This window comes from Zonotrichia leucophrys, chromosome 1 (genome assembly GCF_028769735.1).
Source record: "Zonotrichia leucophrys gambelii isolate GWCS_2022_RI chromosome 1, RI_Zleu_2.0, whole genome shotgun sequence".
In the NCBI taxonomy this organism is placed as follows: Eukaryota; Metazoa; Chordata; class Aves; order Passeriformes; family Passerellidae; genus Zonotrichia; species Zonotrichia leucophrys.
The window spans coordinates 67,251,032-67,272,719 of record NC_088169.1 but is presented as its reverse complement, the minus strand read 5'-3'; the positions used below and the strand labels follow the sequence as shown (position 1 = coordinate 67,272,719).

Genomic DNA, 21,688 nt, shown 5'->3' with positions numbered 1-21,688 from the left:
ATAACCCAAATCCAAATATTTGATTGAGGTATTAATTGAAATAGAGATCTTTGTATGTAGATTGGAGGTAGCTTTAGAAAATTTCATGGTGTTATGGAGCAGATTTATCTAACCCCTGTAGACCCAGCTTTGTTCAGCTGTAGCTCCTGCTATGTAAGCACTTAATATGAGCAGTGATTGTAAGATTATTAACTACCAACAAAAGCAATTATTTTAGGGTCACTTATCTTAATCAATAGCTATTGCACTGTTCAAACTCATCTCCTCCTAATGTAAATGGACTGAGACAAAAACCCAGGGACATGCCTAGACTTACCTCTCTAAGAGTACGTGCTTCAGGGCAGGGGTAAGCTGTTATTCAGAATACAGAGACTTTAACCCTCTAAAAAGAGTGAGGGAAAAAATGCTAATGGACTGTTTTGTACACTGTCACCACCAGTCTTTAAAATCCAGGGGGATGGAGTATTTAAACATATAGGACAAAAGTACATTATCCTAAAACATTGTGCCACACCCTATGATTCATTATATGCCATCATATTTACACAAAAGTGTAACAAAGGAGCATCTTGAGTAAAATGTGACTTCTTCACCCTAAATAATTGGCCTTTACTTGCTCTTTTTTTTCACAATGATTAATTTTAAAGAAGACTGTATCTACTTAAACAGAAAATGTAACAATGATGGAAATATATTGTTTAATATTATACAAATATGATTTGTTTCAGATTTGTTTTTCATTCATGTTTGCCACTGAAATAGACATTTAAGGAGAAGGGGGTTTTATACATAAATGGAAATATTAAAAAGAAAAATGTAAATATAATTTCTTTCACTGTGAGAGCCTCCCAGTGTTGAAAAATTGTGTCCAAAGACCAAGTCTTTTAGTCTTCCCACTTAAAAAACCTCTAAGTGTGATCTCAAATTGGGTTAAAAAATGTTTTTTTGAGTGCAGTATTTCCTGCTTATATTTGATATTATGTTGGATTTTTTGCATGAAAGCTCTGTTCCTCTGTTCTCTTCTTAAGAGCTTCAAATTCTCTGAGCTTTTTAAACCTCAGCAATATCAATACTATGAAAGCAAGTATTTATTGTGTGGCATTATTGCTGTTCAATGTATATCATGTTCTATTGATTTAGATTAGGATGAAAGAAGGCTGAATCTAAATTTGTTTCTTAGTCATCTTTGTGAAAGACCAATATATTCATGGTACTAAGGAGTAACCTACTGTATTCAAATGTGCAGCTGAAAGGCAAAAAATTTGTTATCTTAGGTAACTTCATTAGGATCAACAAATTCACAGTCTTTATGACTGCATGCATATAGACTTCTAGCCTGCTGGCATAATTTCTGACAGCTAACATTATCTTTGCAAATCTAGAACACATTGCAGCGTTACACTGTTGATAGCAGTGTTCTCAACATGTTGAGATGGTAGAGTCTTTCCATTTTGTGGGTGTTGGAAGATAAATTAGGTTCTTTGGAGTCACATGAAGCTGCAGAATAAAGACAGGAATATGATTTTAGGGCCTGTTAACAGTTTTACCCTATTTCAGGAAGGTTAAGAAAATTTACAATATTATGTATTTCTCAGCAATGCATCATACAACAGCCTAAACCCATCAAAATCAAAAACTCTTCCTGGTTCCCTTGTGCAAGTTTACTAATCTGTTGTTATTTTTCCACAGGAGCGTGGTTGTACCGGTGAAGAAACCCCCTCCAGGTAGTCTGGCTGTTACCACTGTTGGAGCTGCCACAGCCGGGAGCGGGCTGCCACCGGGTAGTACACCTAATATATTTGCTGCAACAGGAGCTACACCAAAAAGTATGATTAATACAACAGGTATTGTCCTTAAATATTCTTGTGACTCTCATTTTGTCTTTGTTTTGTTGCCTTTCATGGTTTTTGTTTTTTAATCATCTTTGTGTTGCTGTTGTTGTAGCTCCAAAATGAAACCTGGAAAGGTTAAACCTTGGCCTTTATTAGAGACAGTGTTTTGTCTTGGTCTGTTTTTATAATCTTTGATAGTGCACAGTGGACTTACACAGTCTTAAATAAGTTCATAAATAGCCTCAATATTGTTTAGTAAGTGTTGTTTAGAATTGAAATGAGCTTACTTTTCTAGTGCTCTGCAGTTGAGGATGTTTATATGATACATACCAATTAATCCCTTCTTATGTATCAAATAAAGTTGAGGCAAGTAGCTACATAATAAACATATTGTAGATTGTAGAGGGTGAATATTTTGGACAATTACTATTTGACAGTGAATATTATGCTCTTTTTGGAAAGTTTTTTAGTAAGAAACAACTTAATTTAACTGAATTCATGGCTTATTAGTAGTTGTTTCTTTTGACCTACAGAAGGACTAGACCTCCTTTTAAAATTATTTTTAATACTAGTAATGGGAGCCCGTTGACAGTGGTGACTGGTTTCCATTGAGAAAGAAATCCTTACTGAGAGCAATGGATATTTAACTTAAACTCCTTTGAAGTATCTGGCTATAGTCTTTTTTCTTTCTAAAAAAAGCAAAAGCACTTGAGAGAAGAGCTCTCTTCAAGGATATCACAACTTCAGTCAAGGGTTGAGAACGTGAAAATCTCTCTGGGGTTGCACAAAGAGAAGGGGATGCTTTTGGCATCCTTCTGCTTTATGGAGTAATATGAGCTCAATTTTTTGGTTTTTTCCTTTTGCAGATTACCTTTAATATCTAGTAATAGAACTTTGTTTTTGTTAAGGATAAAAAAAAGAGCTTAAAATCTAACTTTTCTGAGGCAGATGGGAGGAATGAATACTCTGAATAATGTTATTACTTCTCTCAAGAGTCCATTTGTGTAGACATGTATGTTAATCTTGAATGGATTTCCTTTTAGGTATTGTTATGTTGTGCAAAAAAGATCTTGCCCTGGAAACCTTGTTTTACAAGTGATACTGTATAGTAGTAAGCTTTTCAGTCTTCTTACTGATTAAATATCTGAGCTATTTTGGCTGGAATGTAGTAGCCCTTGTTTGTAAGTAATTGCATTTTAAAAATCAGTTATTTCCCTAATACTGTTCTTAGTAGAGGGCAGTATTGCAAATGTCATGGTACATGTCTGGATTAAAGGCTCCTTTTTTTGACAGATCTTACTGTTTCTTTTTTTATTTATGAAATTGTTTTTGATCCTAATCTATGGATTAGCTTGATTAAATGAAAAGTACTGGTTTAATGGAATTTCAGCAAGTGTGAGGCTTAATTAGAGCTATATATGTACTGATTCTGTAGAAAAGCATTATATGAAGATTCAAATTTTTTACTATTTAAGTTTTATATCAACATTTTAGAAATGCTAAACATATTATTGACAGTTTAAAAAAAAGTAGTATTCCATTGAAAATATTATTTAAATATTAGATTAAAATGCCCATTTTGCCATTTTTAATTAAGCTACATCTATGATAGTCAAAACAGTGACTCATGTATGTCAGTTTTTGAGACATATAGACTGTCTAAAAACTTTCTGCTTTATGTACTTTTAATCTATGAAATATCTATGTTAATAATTATTTTAAAGTAGTGCATATAATTTAATTGAACAGCACCATTTTTTAAAATTTTTCTATTATAGAAAGGAAACAGAATGCAATTTCTTAGAAACACTAGATGTCCCCCCAAACCTATTTACAGTTCTTTTTACAGTATGCCACAGATACTCTAGAAATACATATAGAAATAGTTATATCTATGTGATGGGTAGCACAATCTCTAAGGTATATTCTGTGCTGGACTTATGTGAAAGTTGTTTTTTCTTAGTTATTCATGGGTTATAGTTGGTGTTTACATTCTATCTGCCATCACTGTCATAGTCTATGTCATGTCATGACTTAATGAGATGTATGTTACTAAAGTCCTTCAGTGCTGTGCATTCATCTTTGAGGAAATAAATTTTCCTCCTTCATCTTTTTGTGCAAGAAACTGCCTTTATAGTTTCTTAGACTGGATTTCTGTAATTCATATCCTGATTCTTACTTCCATGTTAATAGAATGGTTCTAGATCTGTTTGATCATCTGGAAGCCTAGCTGGTTGAATAACTTAGCAACTGCATTTTTAACAAGCTTCATGAAGAAAATTTCATTTTGGAAGGAAAAGGGAATAAACCATAAAAATTTGTATATAAGAATTAAAAAGTGAATAAGTACATAAATGCACACATAGAGACATATATATATATACACATATATGTGAAGGCTCAACCTTTCTTAAGATATCTAATTCTCAGTTAAGTTGCTTTGATTCCTATGTTGAGAGAGATACCCTGCCTTATACTTTTGTGTTTCTCAGTGTATTTGAGTAAATTTTGAATTTGTATTTAATCCAAGTCAGATCACACAGTGTAAACCACAATCCATCTCCCAATGCCATTAATAAAAAAACTTCCTAAATCAGTTCCTAATCTAAATCCTGAACCTCACCAGCTACTTTAGCATCAGCAAGCCCAGTAAATCCTGCTTGCATTTTGATAGTGTTTTGAACTTAAATATTCTTCAATTATCTAGTCATAATTCCAATCTTTACCTTCTTTTATCAATAAAAAATAGCTAAAGTAAAATCTTTTAAAAAATAATTCCTGCTGCCAGAGTATTTTTCACACTTACCAGCATTCAACCTCTACTTCACTACTGGCTGGCTGCTTAAGCTGTTAAGAAACCATTAATGCTTTGTAGATCTCTGCAGGAAACTGAAAAATAATATCATGTGTAATGCAAAGGACATTGATGTATCTACTGCTAAAAACTGACCAGAAACAAGTTAACAATTTTAACAGTTATAATTTTTGAAAATGGCCAGGATAATGTCATTGATCTCTAAACTGGGGTTCTTCAGCCTTCATTGCTAACTAGGATAAATCTTGTTGCCTGCCAGCCTCTTCTCTGGTAGCATTGCAGTCCCTCAGGCTTTGAACTCCCAGTCCAAGACTGTTTGTAGCCACCTCTCTTGCAGTGGTGTGCTGCAGAAGGACTGTGCAAACAGGGACAGCATTTATCACAGCACTCTCACTGCTCATGGCCTCTCTGAGCCTTTGCTGGTTTGCTTCAGAGAGGCTGAGCTCACAGCACTGTTTCAGCAAACATGATAGATTGGCATTCAGAGTCTAAGTTTAGCCCTTAGCTCTGACCCAGATCACTTAAAGTATAAATGTATGCTCTGTGTGCATAGCTTTTTTTTTCTGGGCAGCTGTTCACAACCCATTGAAATGATACCACCACTGTCCTCCTTACTTTTGAGATCTTACAATTCTCCTTGCCTCAAGGAAGGAAACAGAAAAATTGTAATTAGAGTCTAAATACTCCTCAGACACCAATTTCCCCCATTTCTTACTGAAGTTATGTATATTTTCTATCTTCCCTGTCATTTTTTTAATTTCTATTTTAGTTTCTGCCTGTAGTTGCAACTGGGCAGCTAAAAATGCATATATAAATATATTTTAAGAAATATTTGAAATTTTATTCTCCACTCAAGCTCATATTAACTACACCTTTATTTTGGAAAGATCTTGCTTTACAGTATGATGTAAAATTATTTTCAACTTTGGAATATAGTTTGGGAATAGAGGAAATGAGGTGAGGATTTATTTTGCCTCATTTTCAATAAATTTCATGCTTATTTTTGTACCAGTGAAGTTAAGGTATTGATTTTTTGATAACCACATGGAAAGGTTTTCACTATTTTAGAATAAATAACATTATTTCCCTACTTAGAAGTAGATTAATAATACAAGGAATATTTTAAAAGTTTTGTTTCATAAGACTGAATTAAGGTTTGTGTTTTTTGGGGGACAGGTGCAGTAGACTCAGGATCTTCTTCTTCCTCTTCGTCATCCAGCTTTGTGAATGGTGCTACCAGCAAAAATCTGCCAGCAGTCCAAACTGTTGCTCCAATGCCAGAGGATTCAGCTGAAAACATGAGGTACACAAGTTCTACCTTTTAGTATTAATTATAATTTCTCTTCCCAAATTTCTCTAATATAAAATAACTCATTTAATGTGCATTTCTGTAGTTATATGTGTGCTACAGTGTATGTAATTTTGGGGTACCAAGGATGTGTGTGCTAAAATAACACTTCACTGAAAAGTCTGAGTTTTTCAACTGAAGGGTCTAACTTTAAATTATGCCAGACACTAAAACTTCATTAAAGTATTTTTTTCAGTTAGCTGGTTTATTTTCTTTATTCAATAATGACAGTACATATTGGAAAGTAAGAAGGTTGTAAATGGAGCACTAGGCAGTGGAAGGAAATGCTCAACCCCTCCTGAGCAAACAAAGGTTTGTGTTAAACTGCAGAGGAAAAAACCAGACTTGTATTTGAAAAGGATAATAACAATTTTACTTGTTCTGGAGTACTCTGCAAATACTATGGAATTTATGAGGCTGACATACTGCTTACTCTGACATGACTTTTTCCATTTACTTAAAGCCATTTAAAAACTGTAAAGTTTGATCAAATTATGATCATCCTCTTTTCTAAAGAAGCCTATAGAAGCTTTTAAAACAGATGTGATTTGACATAATTTAGTTTCTATTGTGAAGTTTTCTTACAATCATGGTCTCTTTTTTTTTACAGTATCACTGCAAAGCTTGAAAGAGCTTTAGAAAAGGTGGCCCCTCTCCTGCGAGAAATTTTTGTTGATTTTGCCCCTTTCCTATCTCGAACATTATTGGGTAGCCATGGGCAAGAGCTCTTGATTGAAGGTACTGTTCTGTCATTAGATTATATTATTTAAAACTATTATTTATTTCATATGAACAATTTTTTATTTTCACTAGACTTCATATAACTATTTTTGACAAAATAATTAATCAGTTCTTAATACATTGGGATTTCAGTTCTTTGCATTTAATTTCATTTAAAGTTAAAAGTGATAGCTTTTATATCCTTTTATTCCCCTGAGATGCTGTGTAATGATACATCCTGTCACAAAATAATCTCCACAGTTCACCTTTCTCTCCTCAGATTAATTCAGTGCTTCAGCCTGACTTTGAGAAAGTAGTGAAAATGCAATTAAAAAGTGTAAACTACTCCCACAGAAGAAAGTAAAAAGAAGACCATGCTCCAACATTGTATCTGTATTTGGTAGGGCTGTTTTTTCCTCAGCCAGGTCAATTCACAAAGGCACATAAAGAGCTGTGCCTAGAGGGGGAATAAAAAATGCTAAATTTTAAAGGAAAGTATCCTTGACCACTTTCAAGGATTTTTATGTGGTTTATGTGCTATCTTTACTACTTCATGGTTAGAAAATTTGCCTCATAAATGAGGCAGGAAGTAATGCAGAAGTTATGCAGACCACGCAAATATGACAAGCTCATGAAGAAAGTAATGAATCAGTACTAGAGCAGTTAAAATAGTGAAGGGGGAATTTGCATCAGCATGCACAGGTCATGTATTCAGAGGAATATGTACAGCCAAGTAAACTTTTTCCTTTCAGGAGTCTTCTGACACACAGTATTGCTGTTAATTGAGGGGAAAAAGTCTCACTCTGACAAGGTTTATAGTATGGAAAGGTCTACACAGGAAAAAAACAGCTTTGTGTTCAAATTCCAAACCCCCTTCTATTATACACGTTTTACCTGTTTGTGTACAGTTTTTCCTATGGTAATTCCAGGATTACATCTCACCGTGTTGGCTCTTGTTACTAGAAATATTTACATCTTGTAACTGAAATTTTCTACAACTTTCTTTTCTTTCATCTTCTTATTGTTTAATTTTATTATTATTGAATAATACCAAAGAATGGTATAGTAGCAGCTTAGAGTACTCAGAAGCTTCAGTTATTGTTAATAATTTTATAGCTTGTGACTAAGTTGCACTTCTCACTTAATGACACCTAAATTAATGGTCTGAGATTCACATTACAATGACTAAGAGAATTTATGGGCTACATTCTTAAGTCTCTTATTTCAGTGAAATTGGTTGCAAAATTTGTAGCAGTATTATCCTTTTCCATTTGGCAATTGATGAATTGCAGAATAGGTTTTATAAACTATCACTAAAATTGTCTTAGTTCTCCTGAGTTCTTTAACTGATTTTTAAAATTCTTCATTGATGTCCTTCTGCTTTTGTATTTTTGTCAGATCTGTAGCATGACCAAGGCTATAACAGTTCCCAGGATATGACAACAACTGAAATGCTAGAGGTCACAGGAATCTCACAACTATACAGCCATATTTAATCTCACTATTTATCCATAGAGAAAAGTTTTGTTGGATTGTTTTTGGCTTATAGCATTTTTCTGATAACTGCTTGGAGTGTCATTCCATATTTTGCCCCTATTTTCTCCCTATCTATGACTTAGCCACCCAATTTGGAATCAGAAAACATTGTTCACAAACCAAATACTGAGTTCCAAAACAAGCAATGTCCTCTACATCATTTTTCTTTAATTTTATATCTCACCTTCTCTTCAATCAATCTCTCATTCCTGGTTTCTAAAAACCAGTCCTTTCTTCCCAAGTTATTGAAATAGAAATCTGGGAAGTAAAAAAAAATTCAAGCACACCATAGATTTTTACATTGTGAGACTTGAATTTTTGTTTTCCATATCTAAAATACTTGGGCTTTTTTTCTTCTTAACAGAGGATTCAGAGAATTGCTTTTATAGTCATTGTGTACTTCTGATCTTTTATCTCTTCTTTGCCTCCATGAGACCCTTTTTCTCAATTAAACTAAATTCTTGCCCCGTAAAGATGCCTTTGAAAGAGAATTCCAAAATCCATCTTATTCTGATACCTGATTTATTTTGAGAAGTTTTCTGTCATTCCTTGCTGAAAGGCAGGGGTAGTCTTGAAGTATTTGAAAGTGCTATCCAGGTAATGACTCAAAAAAAGAGGGATTTAGGGGTGTTATTCAGGATATGAGAGTGCATACAATTCCTGTGGGGCTTTGATAATTGAAATTTGATTTTTTTTTTTTTTACTGCAAGTAGTAATTAACTTGACACTTTTATATGCAGTGGTTTAATTTGTTACTTTATATGTAAAGGTTTTAGTTATAAGAATCAAAAAGGAGCAAATAAACTTTAATTGAGTCTTTTGGCACTTGTCTGTTTTTCAAATTGATCACCATAAAAATATCTGCTGTGTCATATGAAGGATGTACTTTCAAGTTTAACATAACCTTTTCTTCTTCGCTCTTTTTCAAAACCTCCTCATGGTATGAAGTTTCTCCCCTATCACATTTTGGTAAAATCAGAATACTGTCAGACATCCTTGATGCCATGTGCTTTTTCCTGAGGCTCTTTTTAGTGCACGCATGTGTGTAAGAAATGCTGAATGATTTTCAGATTTGGTAAGAATGTACACAGTCTCATAGAAGAGCACAAAAAAAAAAGTAAGCAGAAAACAAAATTAATTTTAAAACTTCTAAAACAGGTTAATCATACAAAGTTTCCTGAATATCTGATGCTTTATGATAGCTGTTGTCAATATATTTTTGGAAATGTGAATACAGCTTAGTTATGATTTCACCTTTTTGTTGTAGTGCAGCTGCCTCAAACCTTTGGTGAAAAATCTTGAAGTCATATCCTTTTCTATCAGACTTTATCATCATTCCTTCCCATGGGAGACTGGTTGATCTATTGTTTGAGTAAATTATGTTTAATGTCTTAGGGCCTTCTTAACTTTTGAGTGGAGTTGAAATGAACAGGCTGCAATGATCTTTGGTCAGTCTAGACCAAAAACTTAGCCACTAATACTTGAAATTATTCATTTCTCTTGCTCTGGTAAATTCCTAAATGTGAATGGTAACAGAGAACCCCATCAGGTAGTAATCTGACATTGCACAATATATTTATTGGCAAAATTCCTCATCTATTTGCTCTACTAAAATTACTAAATTACTAATTACTGAAATAGTTACTCGTTCCTATTTCTAAAACCAGTTCTTTCTTCAAAAGTAATCTTACACTCCACTGAATTTCAAATGTTTCATCAACTTCTCAGAATATTTTATGAGCAGAAAATATTGTCAGTGATGGGTTAAAAGGGACCTTTTTGCATTTGAAATAGAAAATACAAATAGCTTCCAACAGAGTATACAAGAATCAGCCCCAACACTGCTGTGGTTCATCAACCGAGGTTCTTCCAATGCCTCCGAGAACAGAAGTTGCAAAGGTTAAAATTGTCCATACAGAATCTAATTGGAAACAAACATGCATTATGTGTAGGCCACGTATTTGAGCTTAGCAGAGCTCATTGTGGAGTTCCATTTAACACTTGGACAGATATGTTTTCGCTAACTAGTTTCCATATGGTCTGCAAATTCCCTCCATGTAAAGTGCATGACAACATTCTAGCTTTTAGGTGAAAATGTTACAGGCAAGTGTAATCTGATCTGTAGCTGAAAGAAAACCTATATCCTCTTTTTGTCAAGCACAGATGGCTAAAAGTATTTCCACTACAGCTATTCTTGGAGTGTCTGGAACTGTAAGAATAGGTCCACGGTTGAAACACAGTCACATAGAGTGCTTTCCCTTCTCTTGAGTGAGGTACCAAAGAAACTTCACTGATGCTTTTACTTTGCTGTATCATTAGCTGGGTAGAAGGTCAGCCAGGTAGCCCTTCTCCAAAGGATCTCTGATGAATTCCTTGCTGTACATTTGATATGTTTCTGATACAGGCACGATTAGAGTCAGATGACAGAGAGAATGTTTTTGCATTGATAGGAGCAGGATCTGTTTCTCCTCATTAACTCACCACATGGCTCTATGAAAATACTCAGTAGAGGTGGTGATGGACTAGCTTTGTATCATGTTTGACAGGAGGCTTCTTGAAACAATTAAAAAATTGCCCAAAACATTCCTTTGGAAACCACAGATAGAACTTGGGTGCTAAATGACACTATTCTAAAAGCTCCCCAAGACTCCATGTGTGACATCACTGTGGCATCTACCAATACTGGCACAATTAGTTTCTGATTTTCTTCAATAATACTGAATGTTGTATTAGGAAAAGCACGATAACCATTTTCCTTTAGATACTATGATAATCTGGAAATCCCTTATACTTTCTGGGGAAAATTTACTTTTTTGGAGCTTAACATGCCCCTTGAGTTTCTCTTAGAAACTTTTCAGGACCTTTGTATTACTGTGTTCAGGACCACAGATGCTGTAAAGTAGAAAAATGCTTGTTCTTGCAGAACTTCTTTTTTCCCTGTACATTTTATTCTCTCATTCTTTTATCTCACTCTGCCACATCCAAAACATTTTCATTTGTGTGTCCAGGCATGCTTTCTTCCAGCTAACTAAAAACAAGGTAATTGCCCTACCAGTCTGTAGGACAGCATGTAGCCAACATTTTGAACAAAATAAATAATTTAATTAATATTTGGAAGTAAAAGGGAAAAGGAATAAATAAATAATTTTATGATTTTAAAATTTGTATTAACTCAAATTAACAGCTAGTAAATAAAGCTTTAAGCTATTTATGGTGCTGAAATTTCTATAATCCAATATTTTGTCTCCTTTTGCTATTTTTATTAACAGTCTTTTTTATAGTGTTGAATTGTGTCTGGCAAAACTAAGTGCTTAGGTGAAGACATACAAAATGAGAAACAAAGGCATTGCATTGGAGAGATATATTGAATCACTTTCTGGACTAACAAAAACTCAAGAAAAAGCCAGATTTCAACATAGCCAGATGCTGAGTCCAACTTCTAGGAGCAAAGAACAGACTTAGATCCATCCTAAGGATCCTAGGAGATGGGGACAAAGCCATGCACAGAATGGAGGGATTGCCAAAATAGTTGGGATGTTTGGCTCCCTTGGCTCAATGCTGAGGCAATAAAGACTTGTCCAGTGCCTTGGAAGAACAGATGAGTGATTTCATTTCTGTGCATAAATTTGGTTAAACTCCCACTGTCTTGTTCCATAGTGGACACTTCAAGAATGATGCCCACACTGCAGAGGTATGGAGTACTATGTTAAGAGCTTGATATATTCAATGTAACAAAAAGACATAAAAAGAAGTTAAATACTACAGGAAGCTTTAGAGTTTCCCTCAAGAGAATGTCTGAGGAGGGTAAATATGATTGGAAAACTTTAATAGCGCTTACCCTCAATTATAGTGATTGATGTTACTCGTAGTCATTATGACTATTTCAAAAATTTTTTCTAAATGTAGTCATCAATCCAACTTCTCAAAAGGAAAAATTACATGTATTTGCTGGATGCTTTTGGAACTTCTTTGTTACTTTTGAGCATGTGAATCACCATTTTCTCTGAGCCACATCATGGAAGGAATAATAGTCTGCATTGACCTTAATTTGCTTTAACATCATCATGACTGCATTTGTTCATATGGTGATAGACAGGTGTACTTCAATGTCAGCTAGCTACCTGCAGAAATCAGTAAAAATCAGTGTGCTTTCTCCCTGCTCTGCAGTTGATTGCATCTGAACTGTAGATGAAGTCAAGAATATGTCACTTTCCCTTGAGGCATCAAAGATGGTCAGTGCTTATGCCACTTTATGAAATAAGCCTTTCTTCTGATTTTTTTATATGTGTGTGTATATATATATAAATTGATTTCCATTTTTTGTGGAAGTTCTTTAATCATTACCTTGAAGCTCATTTTATTATGAGACATTTTCTCTGCATAATGAATTTGTCTTTTCAGGGAAGACTTATGTAAGCTCATGCCAGCTCTAGTTGGGTCTCAGATTTCAGAGATCTCTTGCAATTATATGACTGCATAGCTATATATGTACTTTAATCTGATATTTTTGAGAACATGAAACTTATGTGATTGTTGTGATTGTCCTGAGTGAGGAGGATCAGCCTTTTAGTTTCTTGATAACTTTTCAATATGTTGGCCAGTTTAACAGAGGTTGCTTAAAAAATGTTATTTTTACACAATATTCCCAAATATAAACATCTGTTTATAAAAAATATCTCCTGTCTTGGGTTAGGGTGTTTCTTACTCACCGTCAATATTTTCTCTGCACTATTATTTGAGGCATGCCATGATTGTTTAGTAAAGGAACGGAAAACTGAGTAATAACTATAAAATATAATATAATAAAATAATCACAGCTGATTCATTAGTAATATACTGTATAATATACTCTGTTGGTACAATACTGTAGGCATTGCAGCACAAGGAGCAGGAAGGCAATTGATAAAGCAGGACTGTGGGAGCAGTAGGAACTCAGCCTTATTAAACATCAGGGAATCCGTGCTGGACATCAAGGGGATTGTTAGAACTTTCAGTGGAGGACTCAGGCCAGTGTCATTTGCAGCAGGTGTCTCACTGGACATGATCACTCTGCTCAGTAAGGATGAGGAATCTTATGCATTATTTGGTTGTACTGGGTCAGGAACTCTAAGTTGATTTTCAAAGCTAAGTTCATTTTCAAAGCTAAGTACTTTGCTGTGCCACATGTCACTCGTTCCTTTCCTTGTTCCCAAAGGGACTTAAGTGTACCTTCTTCTCTCTCCAGGAAGAGGTGATGCTGCATGTTTAGAAGAGTGCAGTTAAATCCTGTGAATTTCCTTACCCAGTCCTCTGTAAGACAGTTTTTCTGAATTTGTGGTAGTAGGATTCCTATTCATAGATTACTTTTCATCTTCACTATGAAGATTTGCAGAAAGATCCCAGAAAAAAATGCACTACTGTCTGAAATTAACCCCCTTCTTAGATAAAGAGGTTAGAATAATAAGATTTATGGATAATGCTTTTCTTCAGTTTGTGTTTTTCTTTTTAGCTTTAAGAATTTCTGTAAGCAATTTACAAGATTAGGTTTTTACCATGAAGAAAACCATAGGTCATTTTGAAACAGGGCATGAAATCCTCCAACAGATAGAATTTAAAATACTGCTGCTGCTTGAAAAGCTACTTGCACACATTTTAACCCATTCATGAGCAGGATAAAGAAAAAAGTTCATAAATTTCAAACTGATGTGCAATTATAGGCATGTCAGAAATTTGTTTTAAGAAGTTCTCTGTCTAGGGTTGGTATGATTAGCTCCTAGTATCTGACTGAAAGGGTCCACAGTGTGCTCATGATTCTGCACACGCTTTGGGACTGATCACGGATTTTACTAAAAAAACATCAATAAGTCAGGCACACATGAAGACAGAAAACAACACCAGTTTTCCTAAAGACTGTTTGGTAGGAACAAAGAAATGCTGAAGAGCTAAATGTATATTCAAATCTGCCTATTTATTTACACTTACTCCAGAGAGTCAAGGTTCAAAGTTCACAACTTACGAAGTTTCTTTAAAAGTAGGTTACCAGTGACAAGACAGAATCCAATTCAGACAGCTGAAGTGCAGGTGCCACAAAAGATGTCTCTATTATTTACCCACATTGAAATCTTCAAACTATAATGAGCCCAACACAAGTTACAGAACATTTTTCTTTACATAATATTTCTTTATGACATCTTTAAAGGGATATCATTGCAAACACCAGAAAGAGGATACACATTCATTCAATTTTGATTTAACTCTTGATTTACTGAAGTTCCTGTGTGCAGAAGTATGTTCTGAGCAGATGTTTAACATGGCAGGAAACATTATAGATCAGAGATCCAGATAGCAACTAGGAAATGCATAGCATCTGGCACCTTTTTGAAAGTAAACCTGCCAATAATTAATTACACATATGAGCCACTCTATCCCTGTCTAATGAGTTGGACACTTACTAAGATGTATTAGACTGTGGAACAGAGGTTAACTGCTCATGCCCTCTCCTCTGTCTCTGACTTGTGTGGTCCCAGTGTAACTTAAGGGTAGAAATTGTTGTTGGCACTCAGATTTTATGTCATTCATTAGATTATCATTATTAAATTGATTATTAATCAAGATGTCTTTACATTCCAAAATGTAAAGAATTCACATTAGACAGAAATTGGGGTTCTTCTGTTGCTTTGACAATGGAGGGAAAATGACTGAAATTGTGAGACTAATTGTAAAGTTTATTTAGGAGTGTGCAGATGTAAAAAATTAGTAAATACTTTTCAGGAAAGCAAAAGCTGGTAACAATATAAAGTAGTCAGGTTTAATGGAAGGAAACTCTGAAAGTTATCCTTGAGAATATAGAGGCCACTAGATGTTTGAAGTTACTAAATTACTATTGGAAATTGATATCATATTGGAAATCATATCATACAATTATCACATATACTAAATTACTATTGGAAATGCTTTTATTATTAGGAAGTGAAGAGCACCAATTACAGGTTTTTTAAAGCACATAATGAAATGCACAAAATATTGGAGCCTTTAAAGAGTAAGAAAAGAAGTTAATTGTTTGTGATCCCTGGGTCCCGTTTACTTCAGCAGTATTAGCCACTTTCTCATAAATTTCTTTTTCAAGCCGGTAGCCTGTAGTCCAGTTGCAAGCCAAAAGGCCTAGAAAGGACTGGTCTCCTTTTGCCTTAGAATTCTAGCAAACTACCCTCCCTGATGTCCATCTCCCTGTTACCCTCCTTGATAGTCCATCTTTTTTGTAATCCAGTTCTGTCTCTCTTTTTGCTTTAACTTCCAACTTTACTGGGAAATATTTTTCTAGTGAATTTTCCTACTAACCTACTAAAAAAAAAAAAAGAGTAGCAAGAGACCTATTTGAAGTTATTTCAAGGAAATAATTTTTATAAGATTCTGGAGAAAGTTCTTAACATGTGCAGGCACTGCTGTAACACAGCCTGTAGGTGGACTCATCATATCAACTATACAGCAGTGCTGAATGGTAACACTGGACTAAATTGTACAATATTTTTTTTAGAACAGCCACCTTTTCCCCCCTTATTATTTTCTCCTCTACTGTCCAGGTCCAAAGAAAAACGAGGTGGTATGCCAAAATGGTATTCAGTATCTACAGGATGTTCATGCTGTGACTGAAGCTCTCCACAGGCAGAGGTTCTTTGGTTCTTATTCCACTTAATTCATCATTCAGAACTCAGCAGGGGACTCTGCCTGATTTTGGACTTGAAACAGTTAGGCTGGTATTTGCCCCAGCCCTTGTCCTCTGAAGGCTTAGAAATGGAATCAATCTACTTTATTACACCGGCAGTGTTTTCCAGAGAACTACCTAACTCTGACAATCTATAGGGTGCAAATAACATCTCTGTATTAGATGCCCTGAAAGATGTATTTCTCATGAGACATAGTAAAATATTTCTTTACCATGTAGTCTGTGTTCTATGACCAGGTTCTTTACAAAATTAATCTAATTTAGGGCTGGTCACAGTTTTTCTGTATAAATTTCTAACTTTCTGTCTACTTATCACCTGTTCTATGACCCAGGCTGAAACATTTTAATTAGTGACCAAATTTATGAAGTTTCCTTACTGGTCCTGATGATTTAAAGGCATTTCTTCAGTTCATTCTGTTAGATCTGGATTTACTTGTTTCCATGCCTTCAAGGCTCAAGAAAAGAATCTTGGACAAAAACTACAGACTCAATTATTTGAAAAACTACTACAATTGAATTTTAAAAAATACCTTTTTATAGATCATTTTGTGATTGGAAAAAAAATGTTAATTATAGTATAAACATTAATGAACCCTCTAGCTTGATTTACCTAGATATTAACAGATTGCCTACATACCTGGGATTATTTTTGCAAGAACTAATGTACTGTATCTTTACTGTGTGCAGTGCAACTTTATGTTAAATTTTACCTCCTTCAAAAAAAGATCCTCAGATCTGCTAAACATCTATTCTCTTATATTGTCTGATGGTGTGTGGAATTTTATGATTCAGTCTTTTTATACTTCTTGTCTGTGGAGATTTTCTTGCAATGAGAAAACCTCATGCTGAAAGAACTTGTCAGACAACAGAGACAGTTGTGATATGTCAAATTAAGATGGCAAAGTGATGTCAAAGCAGGTCTAGAGAGAGCCCATAACAATGTTACTGTCAAGTAAATAAAGAAAACTGAAATACAAGAAATACAAGTCATTTCAAGGGATCTATGACTGCAGAGGGTTTTTTGTGTTTTGAGAGACACTGTTTCAGAATGATTAGCTCTTGTCAGTAGGGCTTCAGGACAGAAGTGAGATCTGATGGCAGCCAACTAAGGTCAGCAAAGTTCAGCTTGGAGATTTTTCTTTTCCTTTTCTTGTTATCAAATTCTCAGGAAACATTTATATTTACACAAAATTGGTTTTGCTTCTCAGGAGATCACATCTACTTAAAATAAGGGTCATCTTGGTCACCTTAGAAATTTAAGAAGCTGCATGAGCTCTGAGCTTTTCTTATACTCCCTATTTGTAGCTGTGCTGGTTCACTCACTGTGGCCCCAATATTGCTAAAGAGAAGAAGTATAAGAAAGTAAGGAGGATCAGTAGGAGTAAGTGGTTTTATTGCTGGGCAGCTTAACCTTTTCTCACCATCCTTTTTTTGTCATTAACCAGGGACATATTTCAGTTTTGCCATGTCCCCCTAATAATAGGAAAGACTGTAAAAAGGAGCTGGTAGAAAATAATAGAAAGAAGAAAGCAAAAAGTAATTCCTATGTTTACTGTAAGAGGAGAGAAACAAAAAGGAATAAGCTCATAAAATAGGGCATCAAATAGGAATAGATTATAGACTGAAGTTGAGAAAAAGTTGATAAACTTTAGGAGTAAAAATAAAGCTTCATACCTAAGGAAAATACAACATTAAAGTAACACTTTTCCAGGGAAATCTTGATATTCTAGAGTCTGTTATTTGGGATCATACCTATGATGTATCTTTTCTAGGATGTCCCTTTTGACAACCTTAGAAAGACTTGGAAAAGGTTCTTGAGATGAGCAGAAAGCACCATTGTTGTAGTAAAGGTATAAAATATAAACATTTACTTAAGTTAGTGAGTGAAATTAATGTCTTTATTTCTGCTTGTATAGTTTGAAAATAATTTACTACTGAAGTAATAGTTCCAAAATGTATTTCCTCAAATTCAGATTTGAGAGGAGGTGAAAGACTGAGGAAAAAAGAAAAGAGAGGTAGATGTTTCTTCATTTCAATAAGACAACCTTTTTTTCCATGTATTAAATATGTGGCAACTTCTTTGGTATCACTTGTTTCCCTTTAGTAATTTTTCAACAAATTTAATTACAAAGCTGGCAACTCTCTTGGGAAAGGAATGCCAGGAAAATACAAAAAAATACATGACAAGACTTCAAAAATATTTTAAATTGTCACATTTTAAATTAAATTTTAAATGTCTTTATCAATAAATGCTTTTCTTACTTCTGCCATTGAAATGAAATGTCCCTGGCAGCAGCTAAGTTAGAAATTTATTGACAATTGTGAGCCACTTATTTGAATAATATCTTAGTATAAAGAGGGAAATTAGAAGATATTTGGGATAATATTTGAATTCTGACAGTGGACGATTTGGTTTTGGAGGAAAAATCTGGAATGCTTTTCATTGAGATTTTTTCTAGATAAATAAGTGTTTGAGATTTTCTGGAACCTGTGTTTTCCAGGCTTCTCCTGAAAAAAAAGTTTATAACTTACTCAAGTCTACCTGAAAATGAAGTACATTTTAACAAAAAAGTAATAATTCCACTTTACAGACCTTTTCAAGATTGGAGATATTTTAGTTTGATCAACTGCAGCACAGTGTGATCATTGATTTGTGTGTTTTTACCTGTAGTCTAGAAGAGGAGGAAATACATTAAATTTACAAAAAAATTCTAGTAAATATGTGTCATACCATTAAAAAAATCTGCTTCACTTAATAGGGAATTGTTTTTTTATAATTAATATTTGTGTTGAATTCTTTTATATAAAAATAATAATTTTGTCTGCTTTTTTTGTTAATGCTGATTAGAACAATTTCTCAATTGATGCATGATAGATTGATGTGAATTTTAGATCTGTTTTGTTATAGAAGTTGGATGACCAAATTATTTCACTATCCCACAATACTTGAAAATATTTGGAAGATATTTAGAAAGATTTCTGTCTGAAGAAACTGTTTTAAGAGGATGACATACAAATGCATATATTAAGTAAATTCCAATAGAGCATTGGACAAATAAAAATTTACCACAGGCATTAAATGAAAAACTGAATCATTTTTGAAAATCTTCTGCAGTATATTAAATTGAACAGTGGTAGTGGATTTTATTTTATAGATTAAGTGGTCTCCTTTTTTACTTGATGAATGAGAATTTGTGCATCCCATTACACTAAAGGAAAATTGTCAGAAAATCCACAGGTTAGCATAAGGCTGGACTCTTCAGAGTAGTGTGGCACTAGCATCAGTTTTGTCAATATCATTGGAGCTCATGGGATTACTGGACAGAAGTCTGTAATTTTAAAAACTAAATCATCTATGTGCTGTAATAAATCCTCTCTCTGTGGGCACACTCTCAGGGGTTTTTGCCATTCTGTGATTCCATACAGATGTTTTCCAGTCCATATTTAGATTCCTTTTTAGTAACTGCAATTGTAAAGTTTAGGTTTTCTCCCTTTAATAAAATTATTCAAGAAACTATTACATACCAGTCTTACTCTTTTAAATATTGCCCCAATATTAAGGTCTGTTTTGTTTTACTGATCTGACTAAAACAGCTGACCCATTTGAGTTGTGTTGGGACAGGTTAAAATCTGGGGGATTTTGTTGACCTATCACTGTTTATTTGAGGTGTTTCTCCTAAGATGTGCATTCTAAAGATTTATGATAAAATTTTAAAGGCATTCCATTTGATAATCTGGATGACACCTTTCCTAGATTTCCAGTACCACATAAAAAGACAATTGCTTGTAATGTGCAGTATCTTTCACCATAACCAAAAAATCCTTTAAGAATTGTAACTGTTTTGATCAACTAAAAAACATGGAGTCAAATGCACATTCACTGTATTTTTCTGTATCGCTCTTCAGTTCTGTAAAGGAGATTTGCCCGTACAAAGAATGGTCTGGAGTACTAATACAGCCATCCTTCATGGTCCCTAGAGTTGGCAGTAATGTCAGTCGAGGCTGCTGGAGGAATTGTTAAATCCATAGCCCTGACTTTGTTATTTTTGTGAGTTATGTCTTTGGAATAGTGTTTTCTTTCATCTATTAAAAGCAAAGTTATAATTATTTTGCAACATGGCTGTGATTTCCATCTGCAGACTTTCTTCAAATCCTGAATATTTCCCAGCCTTTGCTTTTCATAAGGACCATTAGTGTAATTTAAATGCCTACAAAATATGTGACATAAGTATGGTTCTAAAATCAATTTTGAGTGTAATCTTGCAAAGCTTTGCATTCTGTTTAATAATCTTCCCACTGCCCCCCCAATAATTGCTTGGTTTGGAATAAGAACATCTGTTGTTTCAGTTTAAGTTTTGCATACTTAGCATTTACTTCCAAATTTTTCACCAATCTTCTATTTTCTCTCCATACTCTCTCTTTTCAGTTCTTTAGGGAACTCCCCAGGAATTTGATAATTCATGAAAAACGTTAATTTGAATCTAATTTTCTCTGAGTGACAGCGTATGGAAGAGAGGGAATAATATAGATTTAAATTATCTAAATAACTTTTTTGGTCAAAAAAGGAGTCCTGTTACTTCTTTCTTATAAATCGCATTTAGAAATATATTTCAAGAAATCATGTGTCAGAATTTGCTGAAGAAAGAGGTTTAGAATGTGCAAATAAAATATAAGGAAAACTCACATTTCCAACCAAACCATCACCATAACTTTTGTCCTAGTATTTTCACAGCCAAAACATGCTTTAGTTTCTGTGCCCAGGGATAAATGTCCTTGAAACTTTGTTGTGCCATTCCTAACAAATGCTGAACAAAGTAGAAGGGAAAAAAATGAAAACCCAGTCTGTGAGTGGTAATTGCCAGTAGAAAATTCCTATTCTGTCTCATGGCGTAGAAATCACTGAGAACTATGGGAAGAGATATCACAGTAGGAATTACCCATAATTGTTATGAACATTGTGAAAGAATTTGAAACCGTACAGTTTTGTTTAAGGTACGCGGAAGACTATATCAGTAGGAAATAGAAAAAGCTTACCTTACCAAAAAAAGAAAAATCTACAAAGAATCACAGTGTTTTCTCTATTTTTTTTTCTGTGTAGTTTTAGGTCTTTTTGCTCATTTCTAGTTACAATTTACTCATTTTTCACATTAATCAAATAATGAATTTAATAGCATGTGTGGTTTTTTCATAAGTATCTTGTACTATACAAAGCTTCTATAGTTTTGATGACATGCTGTAGAGGAGTAATAAAGACCAATTTTTCTCTGAACTGAGTTAAATGGATTCAACTTTCTCAAACATTTTAACAGTCATACCTCAGATTTTTCAGATAAGCAGAAGCTATAATTGAGTGAAAGATTTCTAAAAGCTCTAAAGTTTTGTTAATTGCATCTTTTTCTCTAAGTTGAACACGAGCTGTAAAAACATTTAGGTTTTGTTTTTGCTAGTATTACAATTGATTCCAGTTCCAATGAGGGTTTAAGTTGACACAAAGTAAAATCACTGAAAGAAAATGCAGGCAAACCTTGATAAGTACCAGATGAAATTGTGGTGGTATTCAGTTAGACTCATACACACATTGTATTAATAATAATAAAAAGAAGTTCAAAACCATGATCTTATTTCATGAGGATTTTTTTTAAAAAATTGATTTTATCAGCCTACATTATATTTCTTCAAAATGTAAATTCACACTGACTAGTTCAGCATGGTGACTTGGAAGTTTTGAACCCATG

The 21,688-nt window shown here is 34.0% G+C and overlaps 1 protein-coding gene across 10 annotated transcripts in view; it reads left to right on the top strand.

Annotated features, from left to right (window-relative positions):
* NBEA (neurobeachin) overlaps positions 1 to 21,688 on the top strand; it is a 456,358-nt gene that overhangs the window by 184,987 nt on the left and 249,683 nt on the right. For 9 of the 10 annotated variants that reach the window (XM_064716099.1, XM_064716185.1, XM_064716139.1 and 6 more), the window contains 3 exons: positions 1,690 to 1,844; positions 5,824 to 5,950; positions 6,606 to 6,733. In XM_064716099.1, coding sequence (XP_064572169.1) covers positions 1,690 to 1,844; positions 5,824 to 5,950; positions 6,606 to 6,733 — 410 coding nt within the window. The remainder of the gene's footprint in view (positions 1 to 1,689; positions 1,845 to 5,823; positions 5,951 to 6,605; positions 6,734 to 21,688) is intronic. The other variant, XM_064716109.1, reaches the window with a different exon arrangement.